Here is a 15,438-nt window from a genome sequence, read left to right as displayed (position 1 = left end):
AAACTTCTTGATCTCCGTTCTGACTAGCTCTTGGTACTTGGCCATTCTGTCATCCTTTGCTTCGTATTCGCCAGAAATTTGGTTTACCACCAGCAGTGAGTCACTGTACACCATTAGTTCGGTTGCTTTCATGAAGTGTGCCGACTTGAGTCCTGCGAGAAGCGCCTCATACTCCGCTTCATTGTTGGATGCTGGGAAGCCAAGGTTGATTGCTTGCTCTATAACCAGGCCGTCTGGAGAGATGAGGACTATGCCAAGCCCTGCACCATGTCGGTTGGATGCTCCATCCACAAAGAGCTTCCACATCTCTCCAACGAATAGTTTCCAGCAGGTGGAAGGGTCAGACGATGCCGTGGGGTCAAGGATGGTGTTTTCTTCAAAGTCCATATTGGCTGTCTGCCCTTCGTCCTCTGTTTGAACTGCTGGTGAGCCTTTGTTCGTCTCTTCCTTGTGGTCCTTAATGTAGTCTGCCTTTGTGCTTGATGGACTACCTTTCACTAGGGGTTGCGTTATTCCGGCGTCAACTTCCGTCCCTAGTTCGGTTGGACTACCTTCCACTAGGGGTTGCGCTATTCCGGCGTCAACTTCCGTCCCTAGTTCGGTTGGACTACCTTCCACTAGGGGTTGCGCTATTCCGGCGTCAACTTCCGTCCCTAGTTCGGTTGTGTCAGTCAGGTCGACTGGGCAGATATGATGACTTCCAGGAGTAAATTCCGCGACGAAGTCCGCCAAAGATTGGGTTTTTATTGCTGTCTTGGGTTGGAATTTGATGTCGAATTGTCCCAACTCCACCGCCCACTTCAAAATTCGCCCACTAAAATTCGCCCTTTCAAACAGAGCTTTTAGTGGAAAGGCCGTGAGGACGACTATGGTGTGGGCATGAAAGTAGTGCGCCAATTTTCTGGATGCCATCATTAATGCTAATGCTAGTTTCTCCAATGGTAAGTACCTTGTTTCGGCTCCCAACAATGTCTTGCTGACATAAAAGATGGGCAAGTGTTGTATTCCTTCTGCACGAACCAACACTGCGCTGACTGCGTGTTGAGAGACTGCTAGGTACAAAAAGAGTTCTTCACCAGGTACTGGAGTAACAAGTAGTGGTGGGGAAGACATGTATTCCTTCAAGCTTTCCAGAGCTCGGTCGCATTCTTCATCCCACTCAAACTTGGCCTTTAATGCTTGGAAGAACGGTCGTAGTCTGTCCGACGATCTGCTTATGAACCGGTTGAGTGCAGCCGCCATACCAGTAAGATGCTGCACTTCTTTGACAGAGTTTGGTCTCTCCAACTCCTGGATTGCTTTGATCTGAGAGGGGTCGGCTTCTATACCTCGGTTGGTCACCAGGAAGCCCAAGAATTTGCCAGATCCAACTCCGAATGCGCATTTGGACGCATTGAGGCGTAGCTTGTGTTTCTTCAGGATCTGGAACATCTCGCCTAAGTCTTTCAGATGGTCATTCTCATCCTTGCTTTTGACCACCATGTCGTCGATGTACGCCTCCATTGTTCTGCCTAACAATGGTTCAAACATCTTGGTGACCATCCTTTGGAATGTCGCCCCTGCGTTCTTTAGGCCAAAGGGCATGACCTTGTAGCAATATAACCCCCTCGGTGTTGTGAAGGATGTGACCTCCTGGTCTGGTTCATGCATGGCGATCTGGTGGTAGCCTCTGTATGCATCCAAAGAGCTAAGTCGGTTATGCCCTGCCGTTAGGTCCACCAGTTGATCTATCCTTGGAAGGGGGAAGCTATCTTTTGGGCACGCCTTGTTGACCGTTTTGTAGTCGACGCAGACACGCCATTTACCATTCTTTTTTGGCACTACGACGGTGTTGGAGATCCATCTTGGGTAGTGCACTTCCCTTATTGCTCTTGCCTCCAGTAGGTTGCCTACCTCTTCTGCCACTATTTCGGCGTGGTGGAGTGCCGATCTGCGTGTGCGTTGAATGACTGGTCTGGCGGATGGGTGGACATTGAGTTGGTGACTAATGAAGTTTGGATCAATGCCTGGCATGTCGTAAGGTGTCCAGGCAAACACTTCGATATTAGAGGTCAAGAATTCCAAGACCTCTAATCTCTCAGCGCTGGACAAAGATGAGCCAAGCAAGAAGAACTTATCCGGGTTCTTCTCATCTATTTTTACCTCCACCAAGTCTTCCACCGCTTTCTGATCAGCCTCTTTGCCGACGTCAGCGAATAGTTCATTACTCTCTGGCTCTTCCACCGAATGAACGTATCCTTTGGCAGCTCGGCTTCCATTCGCTGTGGCGAAGCACTGTTTTGACATGATCTGATCGCCATAGACTTCTTCAATTATACCGGCGTCATTGGGGAACCGCATTACCTGATGGTATGATGACGCTACCGAACGCATGGCATGCAGCCATGTTCTGCCCAGGATGATGTTGTAGGTGGAGGGGACCTTCAATACCCAGAACTCCACCTGTTTTGATACACTTCCTGCTCTGACTGGAAGGATTATTTTGCCGACAGGCCACTCTGGCATGGAGTTGAATCCAATCAGGGGAGAAACTGCAGGTGCCAAGTCTTTGTCTTGCAACTTTAGTTGCTTGAATGTGTCGTAATACATGATCTCACATGAACTACCCTGGTCAATCAGAATCCGCTTGACGTCAAAATCCTTGACTCGGAGAGTGACGACCAGGGCATCATTATGGGGGCAGTAAATTCGTTCTAAGTCCTTATCTGAAAAGGTCATGACGTTTGTTGCCTCTGTCCTTCCCTTCTTGATGGCAGGTTGGGCACTCAATATTTCCCTAAAGTGCTCAGCCTTCTTGATCGAACCTCTAAGCTCGCATACGCGCTCAGGTTCAAAAACTCCATGAATTACATTGATAATGCCTTGAGGTGGTGCATCGTTTGGCATTCCATTGGGATGGTCATTATGATCTTGGGGGGCCGGCTGTACTCCTCCTTCAATGTATTCATCCAAGTGGCCTGCTGCCACCAATTCTTCCAAGTGCTGTCTTAGTGGCGTGCAATTCTCAGTTCGGTGCCCCTTTTCTTTGTGGAAGGTGCACCGTGATCTGTCATCGTAATTCTTCTGACCTTCCCCTAGCTTGGCTGGCCACTTGACAAAAGGCTTGTCTTTGATTTCGCTCAGAATCCGATATATTGGTTTTTTGAACACCGTTGTTATGGCAGTGCGGATTCTCAACCATCTTTTGTCTGGGTCTTCTCCGTTATCTCGTCTGCCACGCCCGTTTTTGTTCTGTCTATCTACTGTATTGACCTTTGCTGAGGTCTTCTTTTCTGGTAGTATGGTAGCGCTAGATTTCGCCTTTGCACGTGCGCCATCCTCTTCTACCCTGATGTGCTGATGCACTCTCTCCATCAGGGCCTCCATGGTGAGGGGTGGCGTCATGGTAATTGAATCCCTTAGTCGGTTTCCTACTGGTAGGCCTCTTTTATATTGCGCAATGGCTAGATTGGTGGGGCAGTCTCCAATCTGGTTGAATGTCTCCCAGTAGCGACTGTTGTAAGATCTGAGGGTTTCTTTCTCACCCATGTCGATGGAGAGTAACTGGTCTATCTCCACCGGTGTTTTAGTATTTGTCCGAAACCTTGTTACGAATGCTTCTGCCAATTGGGCCCAGGAGGCTATGCTGCCCTCTGGGAGTTTTTCGAACCAAGTCAGGCCTAAGTCGCCCAGGCTTGATGGGAAGAGTATGCACATTAGGGCCTCGTTTCGCCTGTACACATCCATGACTTGGCGAAAGTGGCTCAGGTGAGAATACGGATCCGTCTTCCCTTCATATGTATTGAACTTCGGCTGAAGGAAGCCTGATGGTAGGGGAGCGTTTTCGATCGCTGGGACAAACGGCGAAGTCTGTAGTCTTGCCAATGCCTTGTCCGTTGGTTCGTAGGCCGGTCGCGGTATTGGCATTCCAACCTCGACGCTTCCGTGCGTCCGAGGAGCCAACCGTTGTAAGGCCGAAACTCGGTGTGGATCCCTTGCCCTGGCATCCTCCTTGCATCGTGCTTTTTCTTCTAGCACGGTTCGTAAGTCGGATGACCTGGGTAGCTCGGTTTGTCTGGATCTGGTTTGGTGTGAATGTGAAGGCCAATACGTGCTTCCCTCAGTGTATGATCTTTCGGATCTCGTCCTCTCAGACCTAGAGTGACGAGTCCTTGAGGACAAGGAGTGAGTGTCGCCTGTCCTGAGGCTTCTGTTCTCTCCTTGGGAGGGCGTAGTATTCCTACTACGATTCTCTGAGTGGCGAGGGGGCGTCTTGTGCTTGCGTCCCTCTCCTGTCGCCACATCTTTGGTCTTCATCTGGCGTTTCAAGGCCTCCATGTCCGCCGCCATCCTTCGAATTAGTTCATCTTGTTCCTTCACGCGATCTTCCAGGGCTTGAGGATCAATCCTCCTCCTTTGCCTGTCAGGACTCTGAGAGTGACGAGGGCTGCTATTTCGCCTTCCCCTGCCACCCCTCCTGGAGTTATGTTGTTGGGGCTCCAGATCCGCCATAGGAGGGACAGAGGGTAATCCTTCGCGCCTTGCGCCCCCCTCTGGAGTTAGTCCGTCGACGGCGGACTGCGGCAAGTCTTCAATGTGTGCCATTGAATGAGAAAAGGAGAAGCTTAGTCAAGAGGTTTTTTGTTCTTGTCTGTTCTTCCCACAGACGGCGCCAATTGTACGGGGAGGAAATAATTCTCCTCGTATAATCCTGTTGACCAAGTCCACGCTTCTCCGTACGACGTCGCTTTATCACCTGAAAACACAAACGTGAGCTAGCCGGCGGGTGTGTGCCGGAAACCTCTCCGATGCCTAAGTCAGAAAACTCGACAAGTAGACAAAGCTCTAAGTTCTCAGAAAGATTATGTTCAATTACCTCCTCCAAGGTGATGCTTGTGAGCTTTTATAAGTTTCCCGTGGCACAATCCTAGTAGGACTTGTACTTCTCCATGTAGAGTCCTCCTAGGATTCATTCTCCTAAGGATAATGCTTATCCTTTTACACCCTCCCCCACTGCTTAAACCAAGTGGGATGGTTTTCTCCATGGCCGAACTACCACATGACCGAAATAACACTAGCTATGCTGAGCCACATAGAAGGCCGAACTATCCTTAGCTCGGTCTTCTCTACTAACTCATTACTTCGGCTGCCCTTGTTCAACCTTGGTGCGATTAGATCAAACTTCCAAGTAGCAAGTTCTGACTGACCTAACCAGAGTATGTCGCGACCGGACTAACAATGAGACCGGCCTAACTCCGAGTTGCCTCTGGACCGGAGTAGCTTTACTCCTCCTTGGGCCGAAGCAACTATCCTTTCTTGAGCCGGAATAAACTCACCTCCTTGGGCCGAAGTAACTTTGTCTCCCCAAGGCCGGAGTAACCTTGCCTTCTAGGCCGGAGTATTCAATACGGCCTTTTTTACTTAGTCCTTCGCTTTTCTGGGCCTTAAAGCCCAACTCGCAGCTCGGCCCAGTTTTTCCCAAAAATTACCCTCTCAGTAATTATTGTAGTGTTGGTGGTAGCAGTAATAACGATTATGGTGGTGGTAGTGAAATGATAATGACATTTATAATAATAATGACAATGGTGATGACGGTGATGGTCGTGGAAGTCGTAGTAGTAGCGGTGATGGAGGTGGCAGCCATAGTGATGATGCCGGATGTTATGAGGTCATAACGATATATGTTGATACTTATGTATAGATATTTATAAATTCAGTTAGAATTAAGTAATTTTCTTATCAAATAAGTTTCTTTTAAGTTTTAACCTACATTTAAGAGTTACTTTTATTTTTAAGTGATCAAACTGGCTTAATTGATTTTACTTAATATAATCAGTTTTAATTGTTGAATCAGGGTATCAAACATCACCTTACTATGCACAAATAATATTATATCCTTAAACTATAGTCAAATTGTCTACTCAATTCCTAAAATATATAATTTAAAGTCTATTTAGTTATTAAATTATCGATTAAATCTATTAAATCTCTAAAGCATTTAATTCAAATCTATTTAGTTTATGAAATGATTACAAAAATAAAATATATGACCATAAGTATTATAAATTATAAAAGATTTTACCTAATTAAGATTTTATTAAGAAAAATCTTAAATTAGTATTATAGTCTGGTTTATTAGTTTTGCCAACAAAATTATATGAGTATTAGATATATTGAAGAAATATAATTAGATAATTTAAATAATAATATTTCGTTACAAATGATAATAGAACAAAATAATAGATTAATTAAGTTATAACAAAAACTTTGTAAAAAACATAATTATAATCAATTAAAAATTATAAACGAAATTTGACATATAATACTAGATAAAGTCAAGTAAATAGCCATTATAAAATATAAATAAGAAAATATTATAAATAATTACCCTTACCCTTATAAAATAAATTCACCATAAAAAATGATACCCACTTTTCAAATATAAAATACGAATTTAAGGTTTTTATTTTTTTTTATTTTTATAAATAAAATTTTAACTAGATAAGGTTATTTTAACTAATTTATAATACATAGAGCATCTCCAACGGTGAACAAAATTTTTCACCAAATTTGAGTAAAAAAAAGTCAATTTTCTCAATCTGATATGGCTTGCTCCAACCGTGCATCAAAAGGGAAGGGTCGACCGGTGGGTCAACTGGTAAGTCTAATTTTTTTTTTTTTTTTACCTGTTTGAATCTTTTTGACCGGTTTGAACCTACTTATTTGAAAGGGAACCGGTCGACCGATGGGTCAACCGGCCGGACATTCGGTTGGTTGACCGGTTGGCCCACCCCAACGGGCAAGCACAGTGAAATACTGATATACAGAGTTTGTCCTCAGTTTGATGAAATGTTTGTTCCATTCTCATTTTGATATATATCAAATTGGTAAAACCATTGGAGCTTGAAAAAGTCACTTTTTCATCAAATTTCAAATCTGATGCATGGTTTGATGCACCGTTGGAGATGGTCTTATGGGCTTACATTTAATTTATATCCTTTCAATAACTAAATAAGTTTGAATTAAATACTTAGGGACTTAATGGATTGAATTGATAATTTAGAAATTAAATAAACTTTGATTTATATATTTTAAGAATTTAATAGACTCAATTTAACTATAATTTAGAAATATAAAGTGTAATAAACTCTATTAGGTAATACTTCAAGAAAATCTATTTACTTTTCTTTTGTGATATAAATTAGAATTTTTTTTTTTTTACTGTCCACTGTGTTATAGTTACACAAATCAATCTTGGCTATTAATTTGTGACATGATCACGTGAAGGTCTCGTAAATGCATTGGTTATTAATTTGTGGCATGACCACGTGAAGGTCTCGTAGCTTATAATGAATAATTACTCCAAACTTAGGAATAGCTACTTGGAATGAAAAAAGGATAGGAAAATTATTACACTTAGGGGTTATTTGAGATGATTTAAATAAATATATTTTTTGATTTTTTTTTTTATAAAATTATGCAATGTGATAGAAAAGTAATACAAGTTAAATAAGAAGTAATGTGACTCAAATAAAATAAAAAGATAATCTAAAATGAATAACTTGAATGGTACTCTTACAAAATTATTACATTTTAATAAAAAAAAGTTTAAAATTTTAATTATGAATAAATTATAAATACATCCTGAAACTTATTGAAATGATATTCAGTGGTGGTAGCGATGTTCGCACAATTAATTCAAAAAAAAAAAAAAAAAAAAAAAAACCCCCACATGTTCATGATCGATGAACATCAAATGTGTATGATTTTGAGCTGATTCACTGATCCTGTAAAAGAAGAGGTGAGTCTTTAATGACACGTGGTGTCATCTAAAGACCCTTAGATGATTTATCAGTACTCTCTTTTATTGGAATATAATACAATCATAACAGCATAAGAATAGATAGGGATTGAGAGGTGAGACTTTGAGGTTGCTAAATATTGCCAACCTCGTCTTTGTCTTAGCATGTTTTTTTTTTTTTTTTGATAAATTATAAATACATTTTTAAGATTGGTTTAAAATACAGATTGTCTTTTATGATTTAAAAAATTATAAATATTCTTTCGGTAGAATTTTTTATTTAATAGAATTAACTAAAAATAAAATTCTTAATTACTTTCCTATATAATAATAAAATTATCTGAATTATTAATTAAAATATATTTCTAACATCATTAAAAATTATTAATTGACTTGATGATTTATTAATAAAAAAGATCATTTATCACGAAATTAGAAATCTTAAGGAGTGTAATGTAATTTCTAAAATCATATAAGGTGATTCGTATTTTAAGCCAACCTCAAATAATATTTTTGTAATTTACCCTTTTTTTTATTTATTTATTTATAGAGAAACTCTAATATGGGCTAATTAGCAATGGTGAGCTACACAATTGGGTTGAGCCCAAAGGCTCTTCTAGCCTAGTTAGTTAGTTATATATCTATCAAAAATTATTTCATGGGCACTTGGGCCAAAACTCTAAGTTTGAATTTTTCTTACCCAAAGGTTCAGGCGCTAATTTATTTTGTTCATAAGAACAAGTTATCATATAATGACCAAAATATCCCTCCACTTTCGCCTCTCGCTTTTATTCCTTCATATATCCTTACTTTTTCTCTCGCTCTCGTTATTGCAAACTTACAAATCGACGTCCTTGATCTCTTCGCCGCTACTCCTTGCTTTGTCGCCACTATATGACCACTATCAACGGACCACACCTTCGTTGCAGAGTTCATATTAGCTTCGTCTAATTTATCAGATTCAAACCACTCCATGCCACCCCAAACCCTATCCTATTCTCCTACAACCTTTTCTCCTCCTCCTCTGCCCCCATCTCCATTGTCCGTCACTCCTCCATTAGCCTTAACTCCCACTTCCTTTCTTGCTCTTGGATTTCTCTCATGCTCTTCCTCGTTCTCTCCTCAAGTCTTATCATTTGAAGCCACACTACTGTCATCTACTTCGTTGTTGCCCCCTCGATATTAGATTTGAGTGACAAAACCCTAGCCTTCACCGTTGGAAGGCTACTGCCAAAACCCTAGCCTTTGCAAAAAGGATGTGTTCTTCAAATCTCTTTGTACTTGCTCAATACCTGAAAATTCGAAGTCATTGAAGCTTTCGGTTCTAGAAATAATATTGTTTGAAACCGATCTTCGAGCCCTTGTGTGTGGTTTATATGATAAGCTCAATAATGAGGAGTTAAATCAAATCTGAACATACTACTCCCAATGTGAGATCTGAGTTCAGCTTCGAAAATCTAGACATTCCGAAGTGGTGACGAGGACAAATCTGCACATTTCAAAGACAGATCTAGACATTTCGAGATAGACTAATTGGATGATGATGATCGAGCTATTTTTTATCTGTTCAAAAATTTATTTTGTGTTTTTTTTATCTATTTTTTATCCAAAAAATTTGAACAGATAAAGGTTTGGTTTGGCTTGGTATTGCAATAGATAAAAACATATAAAATTTATTCTTCTGGTGATCAGATGATGATGGTGATGATAATGAAAGAAAGGGAGGAAGAGAGAGAGAGAGAGATTTGTTAGTGTGTTGTTGTTGCATTGGATAATTCCAATAGATTGAAAAAAGTTTGTGAAATTTTCAACAAATAGATCAAACCTTTGTATTTTTTAAACAGATAGAGAAAGAAACTCACATATTTTAAATAGATTGAGAAAAAGAAATCCACAAATTTTAAACAGATAGGGAGAGAAACCCACAGATTTTGAATAGATAGGGAAAAAAATTCAACAGATAGATATAAATTTGAACAGATAGAAAATAATTTGAATAGATAGATATAAATTTGAACAAATAGTCAACGAAAAGTCAATAGATAAAACAAAAATCAACAATTAAAAGGTAAAATTGAAAACAAAATGTCCTCCAAAATTAATGAAAGGATTTCTCACCAAACTATTTCACAAATGCTAGACCTTTCGCTAACAAAAAATATTCAATAGATCTAATACCTTATACCTTCCTTAGATTGGATTTTGCAACAATTTTCTCTTATTTCATTTCTCATAACGAAAAAAAAAAAAGTTTATTAAAATAAGAATAAAAAGCGTACATCGTTTGCAAATATTAAGGTGGAAAAAATAGGGGAAATTGAAAAACAAAAAATTCAATTTAGTGCATACTTTATCAATTTTAATAATTAAATCATAAAATTTTTCATAAATTCGCAATTATTTTGGAAAGATTTGTAAATTCTCAATAATAATAATAATAATAATAATAATAGGAATAACAAAATAGCAATTTCTCTTGCATTTGTTTCATTTGAGTGATTTTGTAAGTAATAATTCTTCCCTTTTTTTTCATTGATACTTTGAAAAATATAATAGAAATTAAAAGCTTGTGCTTGATTGAAAGATTTGTGAAGGAATTTGGAAAGAGAAAGTGAAAACATATGTGAAATTAAGTAAAATATAAATATATTTTATTCATATTTTACTTTTTTTTTTTTTTAAATTCTTAATCCAAACACACCGTTAAAACAACAACAACAACAACAAAAAAAAAAAAAAAAAGAAGAAGAAGAAGAAGTGTGATAAATATATTTTATTCATGTTTTACTTAATTTTTTTTTTTAAATTCTTAATCCAAACACACCGTTAAAACAACAACAACAACAACAACAACAACAAAAAAAAAAAAAAAAAAAAAAAAAGAAGTGTAGTGATTATAGGTGGGTGATGCTTGATGCAATCCTTACTCCCGTCTGACTGCCCGGATCACTTGGATCCGAAGAAGGAGAGGAAGCCGAAGCCTCAAAAAGTCCAAAAACACAAATAAAATATAAAAAAACTAAAATAAATGACAAGTCTCCAACGGTCGAAAAATTAATAAATCCCCTCCCCTCAACGGCTCATTGTCTCGCTCTCACCACTAACGTTTCCCCTCTCTCTCCCTCTCTCTGTTCAATTCTGTGTTAGCTGTGTTCTATACAATCTCTGTATTTATATATATACATATATATAAATCTTTGTGAATTCTGTTTTGAACAACAGTGTTCTTGTTCAGCTCTCTCTATCTCTGTGTGGGTGTAAAATGGAGCCAGCCAAGATCGATTGGAAAAGCATAAATTCGGTATTTGTAGAGGACGATCTGTATGAGCACATCAATGCTCCCAAATGGTTAGATTTCTCTGCTCCAGATCAATCTGTTGATGATGAAGCTTGGTTCTGCAGACCTGGTATGATACCATATATCTCTACCCATTCTATACCAACATTTTAGTTTAGAATTTAATTCCCATGTTTTTAATCACGCATTTTCGTCATCTTGTTGTTGCAGATTGCAATCATCCAAAGACAGTTGAAGATTTCCTCAAATCCACACCTCCTTCAAAGGTTCCAATTCTTGAATTTCTTGTACAATTTTCTTCTGTTCCTGTTTGGTTTCCAAGAAAATGCAGGAAAAGAGAAGAAAATGCCCAGATTCGTCCGTTTGGTTTTTCAGTTGACTTGGGGTAATGAAAATTCCACTGAACTGAGGCAATTATGAAAAGGGGAAAATTTTGGGTTCAAAATCCTACTTTGTTTTCTTTTCCTGCACTTTGCCAGCTACCAAACAGGGGATTAATGCTCTATTGTAACTGTCTGGTTTTTTTAATTATTCCTTTTCTTTATTTTTTTGCTTTGTTCTGTGAAGTTTCAGAGGTCAGCTAGTGTTTCTGAGATCCTTCCACTTGGTGATCGAAATAGAAGGTACTAACAAACCACTTGATTTTTAACAATCAAACCCAATTCACTTTCTGCATCTTTATGTTAAAAAGTTGACTCTTATTTTTTATACAGAGATGCTAATTTGAAGAGAAGGGGGCTTGTTCAACCTTCAATTTCATCAAACAAAAACTCCGAATGTGAGAGATTTGTTGAAGATGGAGAGAATCAAAACCCTAATTTCTCTACTACTCCAAGTCGCCAGTACAACATCATGAAAGCAACAATCAAATCAAGTGCAGAGAAGAAGCAGATTGATAATTCTGTGCAAAAGGAAGAGATGCCACGGCTGAAAAGTACGTTATCAGCACGAAATCTGTTTGGAGGACGGGATATAATGAATCAGATATCGGAATTTTGCAACGAGTTGAAGAGATTGGCCATGAGGACAAAAGAAAAAGAGAATTCGGAGAGATCAAATGTGAAGAAGAGTCCGGTGGCGGTGAAGAAACAAGAGGGAAAAGAATGTGGTGGTGATAATTTGGGGGAGGTGGTGGATGAGAGGGAGAAGGAGAGGAAGCCATTGCTTGAAGTAAGCAAAGAGAAATGTGAGACTATGGAGAAGAGCACTGTCAAGGAGAAGTTGAGAAGGAAGAAGTAAGTCCCTCTCTCATTTCAACAATAGCACAATTCATGATGTATCTAAAACTTGCAACACACACACCCCCCTATAATTTGAAGACTGTTTTAGTACTTTAACCAAAATATGTTCAATTTCCACAAATGAATGAAGATTGATAAAATTGATGGTTATGATCTACATTTTGTTTAATTTGGAGTGGAGTACTTCTTTGGGAGAAACTTGTAATTGAAAACTGACAAATAGAAGGCTCTTGACTATTATCTGGTTGATCACATTCCAGAGTATTTTGTAAAGTCAATGAGAAATGAATGGTTGTTTGATTATTTTAATCACAATACTATAGACTTAGAGCTTTCATCGGTCCATCTCCATCTGCATGATCTTGAATAATTATAATGGAACTCACTTGGAAAACACTCAGCCCTATATTCAGGCAGTTTAAATGATAGAAAAAATTCAATTAATCTGCACAAATGTATATGATGTATTGCATGGAGATCCTAATAGGAAGAAGAGGAGCCATTGGGGGGTACACATTATTTTCAATCTGTGCAAGCAGTCATGATTATGTGATTTGTACCTACCAAAAGAGGATTATCTTCTGTGTCTCCTCAATAGTCTTTTAAAAGCCCTACTTAAACAAAGATAATAGCTAGTAACTACCAATTGAGGATCGCTTTTATTTCTCTCTTTTTCTTGTAGGTGATTGAATTTTTTAGTATGTTGTGTGCAGGAGAGCGGATGAGACAGAAAACATTCCAATCTCCGTGGATTTGAAGAATATAAAGCGCAAGGAGGGGGATAATTTGTTGCAAATTCGAACCTGTCCCCCCTCTCCTCAATGTTTTTCGGCTACTCATGGACCCGGCAAATCTGTCCCTCTCAAAGCTTCCAGACCCAGGCCTCTGCCGGTATGCAGTGAATAGGCTCCCTCTTTTGTTTTGTTATTCTTTGTTGTGTGCTTGGGTCAAAGGAGGATAGGAAAGGAAGATTAAATAATTGACAGAGCAGGAAATGACATAGTTACACATAAAATATTGTTTGGCATGGTTTTCGTTGTCCAAATACATAGAAAATACCTAGTTTTTATGAAACACCAAACAGTTTTCAAAATGATTGGTGTTTTCAAACTTTATATTGTTCTTGTTTCTGAAAACACACACACACACACACACAAAAACAAAAACAAAAACAAAAACGAAGATAACAAAAATAATACAGAACAGGCCCAACTATTCATTTGTTTGAACTTTCAAGGAAGATGCTCTGATATCATATTCTAAGAAAGATCAAACTGATATGATCACTGACAATTTCTTTGTTTGAACCTTTTAAGAAGGGGAATTTATATATGGTGTTTCTAGTCTATTTGCTGTGGTAGACGCTCACTTTTTTATAAGTTCCCACTAGGTGACGGTCAAAATTTTTATTTCACATACTTCGACTTTTGCTCTGTAATGATATTTACCTTGTTTATCAGGAAAAAGGAATTGTTACATATCTGGGAAAGTCGTTTGCACTGTTTAGAAATGCTTTTAAGCTTTTAAATCCATAACAAAACAGAATCCAGAGTGAAAATGCTTTTGAACTTTTGAAATTGCTTTTGGTGATTCTCACTATGGTAATGATTTGAGTTGTGCGCTTATTTTAGCACAAGCTTTTTGATCATTTACCCTTTTCTCCTTGCATTTTTCTTTTTCCTTTATCCATAGGCAATCAAGATGTGAATAAGCAGACTTCAATTATCTCTGCCTCTCTTGAATTAGGCAGAACTTTTTTCCGGATCATTACGAAATTATGTAGTACAAGAAGCTCACCACAAAGAGAAGGAAAAGAATATTAACCCTAGAAATAAAAACCAAAATAGTTCCCTCGAATAGAGAAGATACTGAAGCCCAAAAAGAGGAGAAATAACAAATCTCTGCAATCTCTTCTACGTTGGACTTAAAAAGCTCTAGTATTCCTCTCCAACCAAATTACCCAATATTTGTGTTCCCAACGTGACCCAAAATGCTCAAGCCCTCCTGTAGTAGTATGCAACACCCTTAGATTCGAGTCGCTACTTCGCTCAATATGCGAGGCTAGCGGGTGGTTACACACATCCAGGGTTTCGTTAACCTATTGGCCCAATAACTTGAAGAGATATGACCCAAAATGTTTAAGCTCAATTTACCAGTAGTGGTTGACTTGATTCCTAATTGGCTTACATGATATCCCACATCGATGGAAACATCAATATTTGCAATTCTTTTTTTCGGCAAATGCTAACAAGTGCACCATAGGCATTGTTTAATGTTGGAAAGTTTGTAAAAAATGTCTTGAAAATATGTGAAAATGTTATATAGTGTATTGATTTTCGTACAAATGCATTGAATTTTGTGATTTTTTGGAAGGTCCTTTATATTTTTTGGAACAACAGTATTTACTGATTGCTGTTTGTGTAAATTGTTGATCTATTAGGAAAGGGGAATCCTTCAAGAGCTGGAGCAGAGCAATACAGAGTTAAGAAAGGAGGAACCTGCAGACGATAATACTCGTGTAAAAAGTGCTTCTATTGCTGCAGAAAAAGAAGCAAGAACTTTGGATGTTTTCTGGTTTTTAAAGCCTTGCACTCTTTCTACCTAAAAACACAGTAATAAGCTTTTGAACCTCAAAACTCAATTCTTTCAATTCATTTTTACCCTTAAAACTTATCTGTTTCATTCCATTGGTAGTCTCCATCATTCGTTCATATTTCTTCTTGTTAAATTAGAACATTTACATTCGTTTTTTTTTCCGATTCATTTGGTCTCGAGAAGAAAAACTGTAATTAAGATTTCTAATTGCTCTATAATTGTACTCGAAACCAAGTTCAGTGAATAAAATGTTATAGTTTTACCTCGATAATTTGTGGCATTTTTTTTTTTTTTTTTAAATTTCTCCAGTTTTATTGGTTCAATGGTAAAACTAGGAGTGTAATTCCGGCCCGGCCCACCCAAGACTTGTGGGCTCTAGCCTTATTTTCGGGCCGGGCCGGGCTAGGAGCCCAGGCCCACTCAGATTAGGACTAGGCTACAAGCTGAGCTTCTTTATTTATTTATTTATTTTTACAAAAAATAAACGATAAATATGTTACATATATAGATTATTTATGAAGGGT

The 15,438-nt window shown here is 38.3% G+C and overlaps 1 protein-coding gene across 2 annotated transcripts; it reads left to right on the top strand.

Annotated features, from left to right (window-relative positions):
* The first annotated feature begins 10,865 nt into the window (after window positions 1-10,865).
* LOC114308222 (interferon-activable protein) lies at window positions 10,866-15,185 on the top strand. Of its 2 annotated transcripts, none has more exons than XM_082915981.1 (6): window positions 10,866-11,187; window positions 11,289-11,344; window positions 11,652-11,701; window positions 11,792-12,313; window positions 13,033-13,210; window positions 14,760-15,185. In XM_082915981.1, exons 1-6 carry the CDS (start codon window positions 11,043-11,045, stop codon window positions 14,922-14,924), a joined length of 1,116 nt encoding a protein of 371 aa, XP_082772107.1. In that variant the 5' UTR covers window positions 10,866-11,042; the 3' UTR covers window positions 14,925-15,185. The 2 variants fall into 2 exon arrangements, with proteins under 2 accessions (XP_082772107.1, XP_028109571.2); XM_028253770.2 differs by having other exon boundaries at window positions 11,646-11,701.
* The last annotated feature ends 253 nt before the right edge of the window (window positions 15,186-15,438 follow it).

The sequence above is a fragment of the Camellia sinensis genome, chromosome 2, assembly GCF_055761805.1.
Source record: "Camellia sinensis isolate YWXY chromosome 2, ASM5576180v1, whole genome shotgun sequence".
Taxonomy (NCBI): domain Eukaryota; kingdom Viridiplantae; phylum Streptophyta; class Magnoliopsida; order Ericales; family Theaceae; genus Camellia; species Camellia sinensis.
Note: the sequence above shows the minus strand (reverse complement) of the source record. Positions and strands in the feature narration are given on the sequence as shown.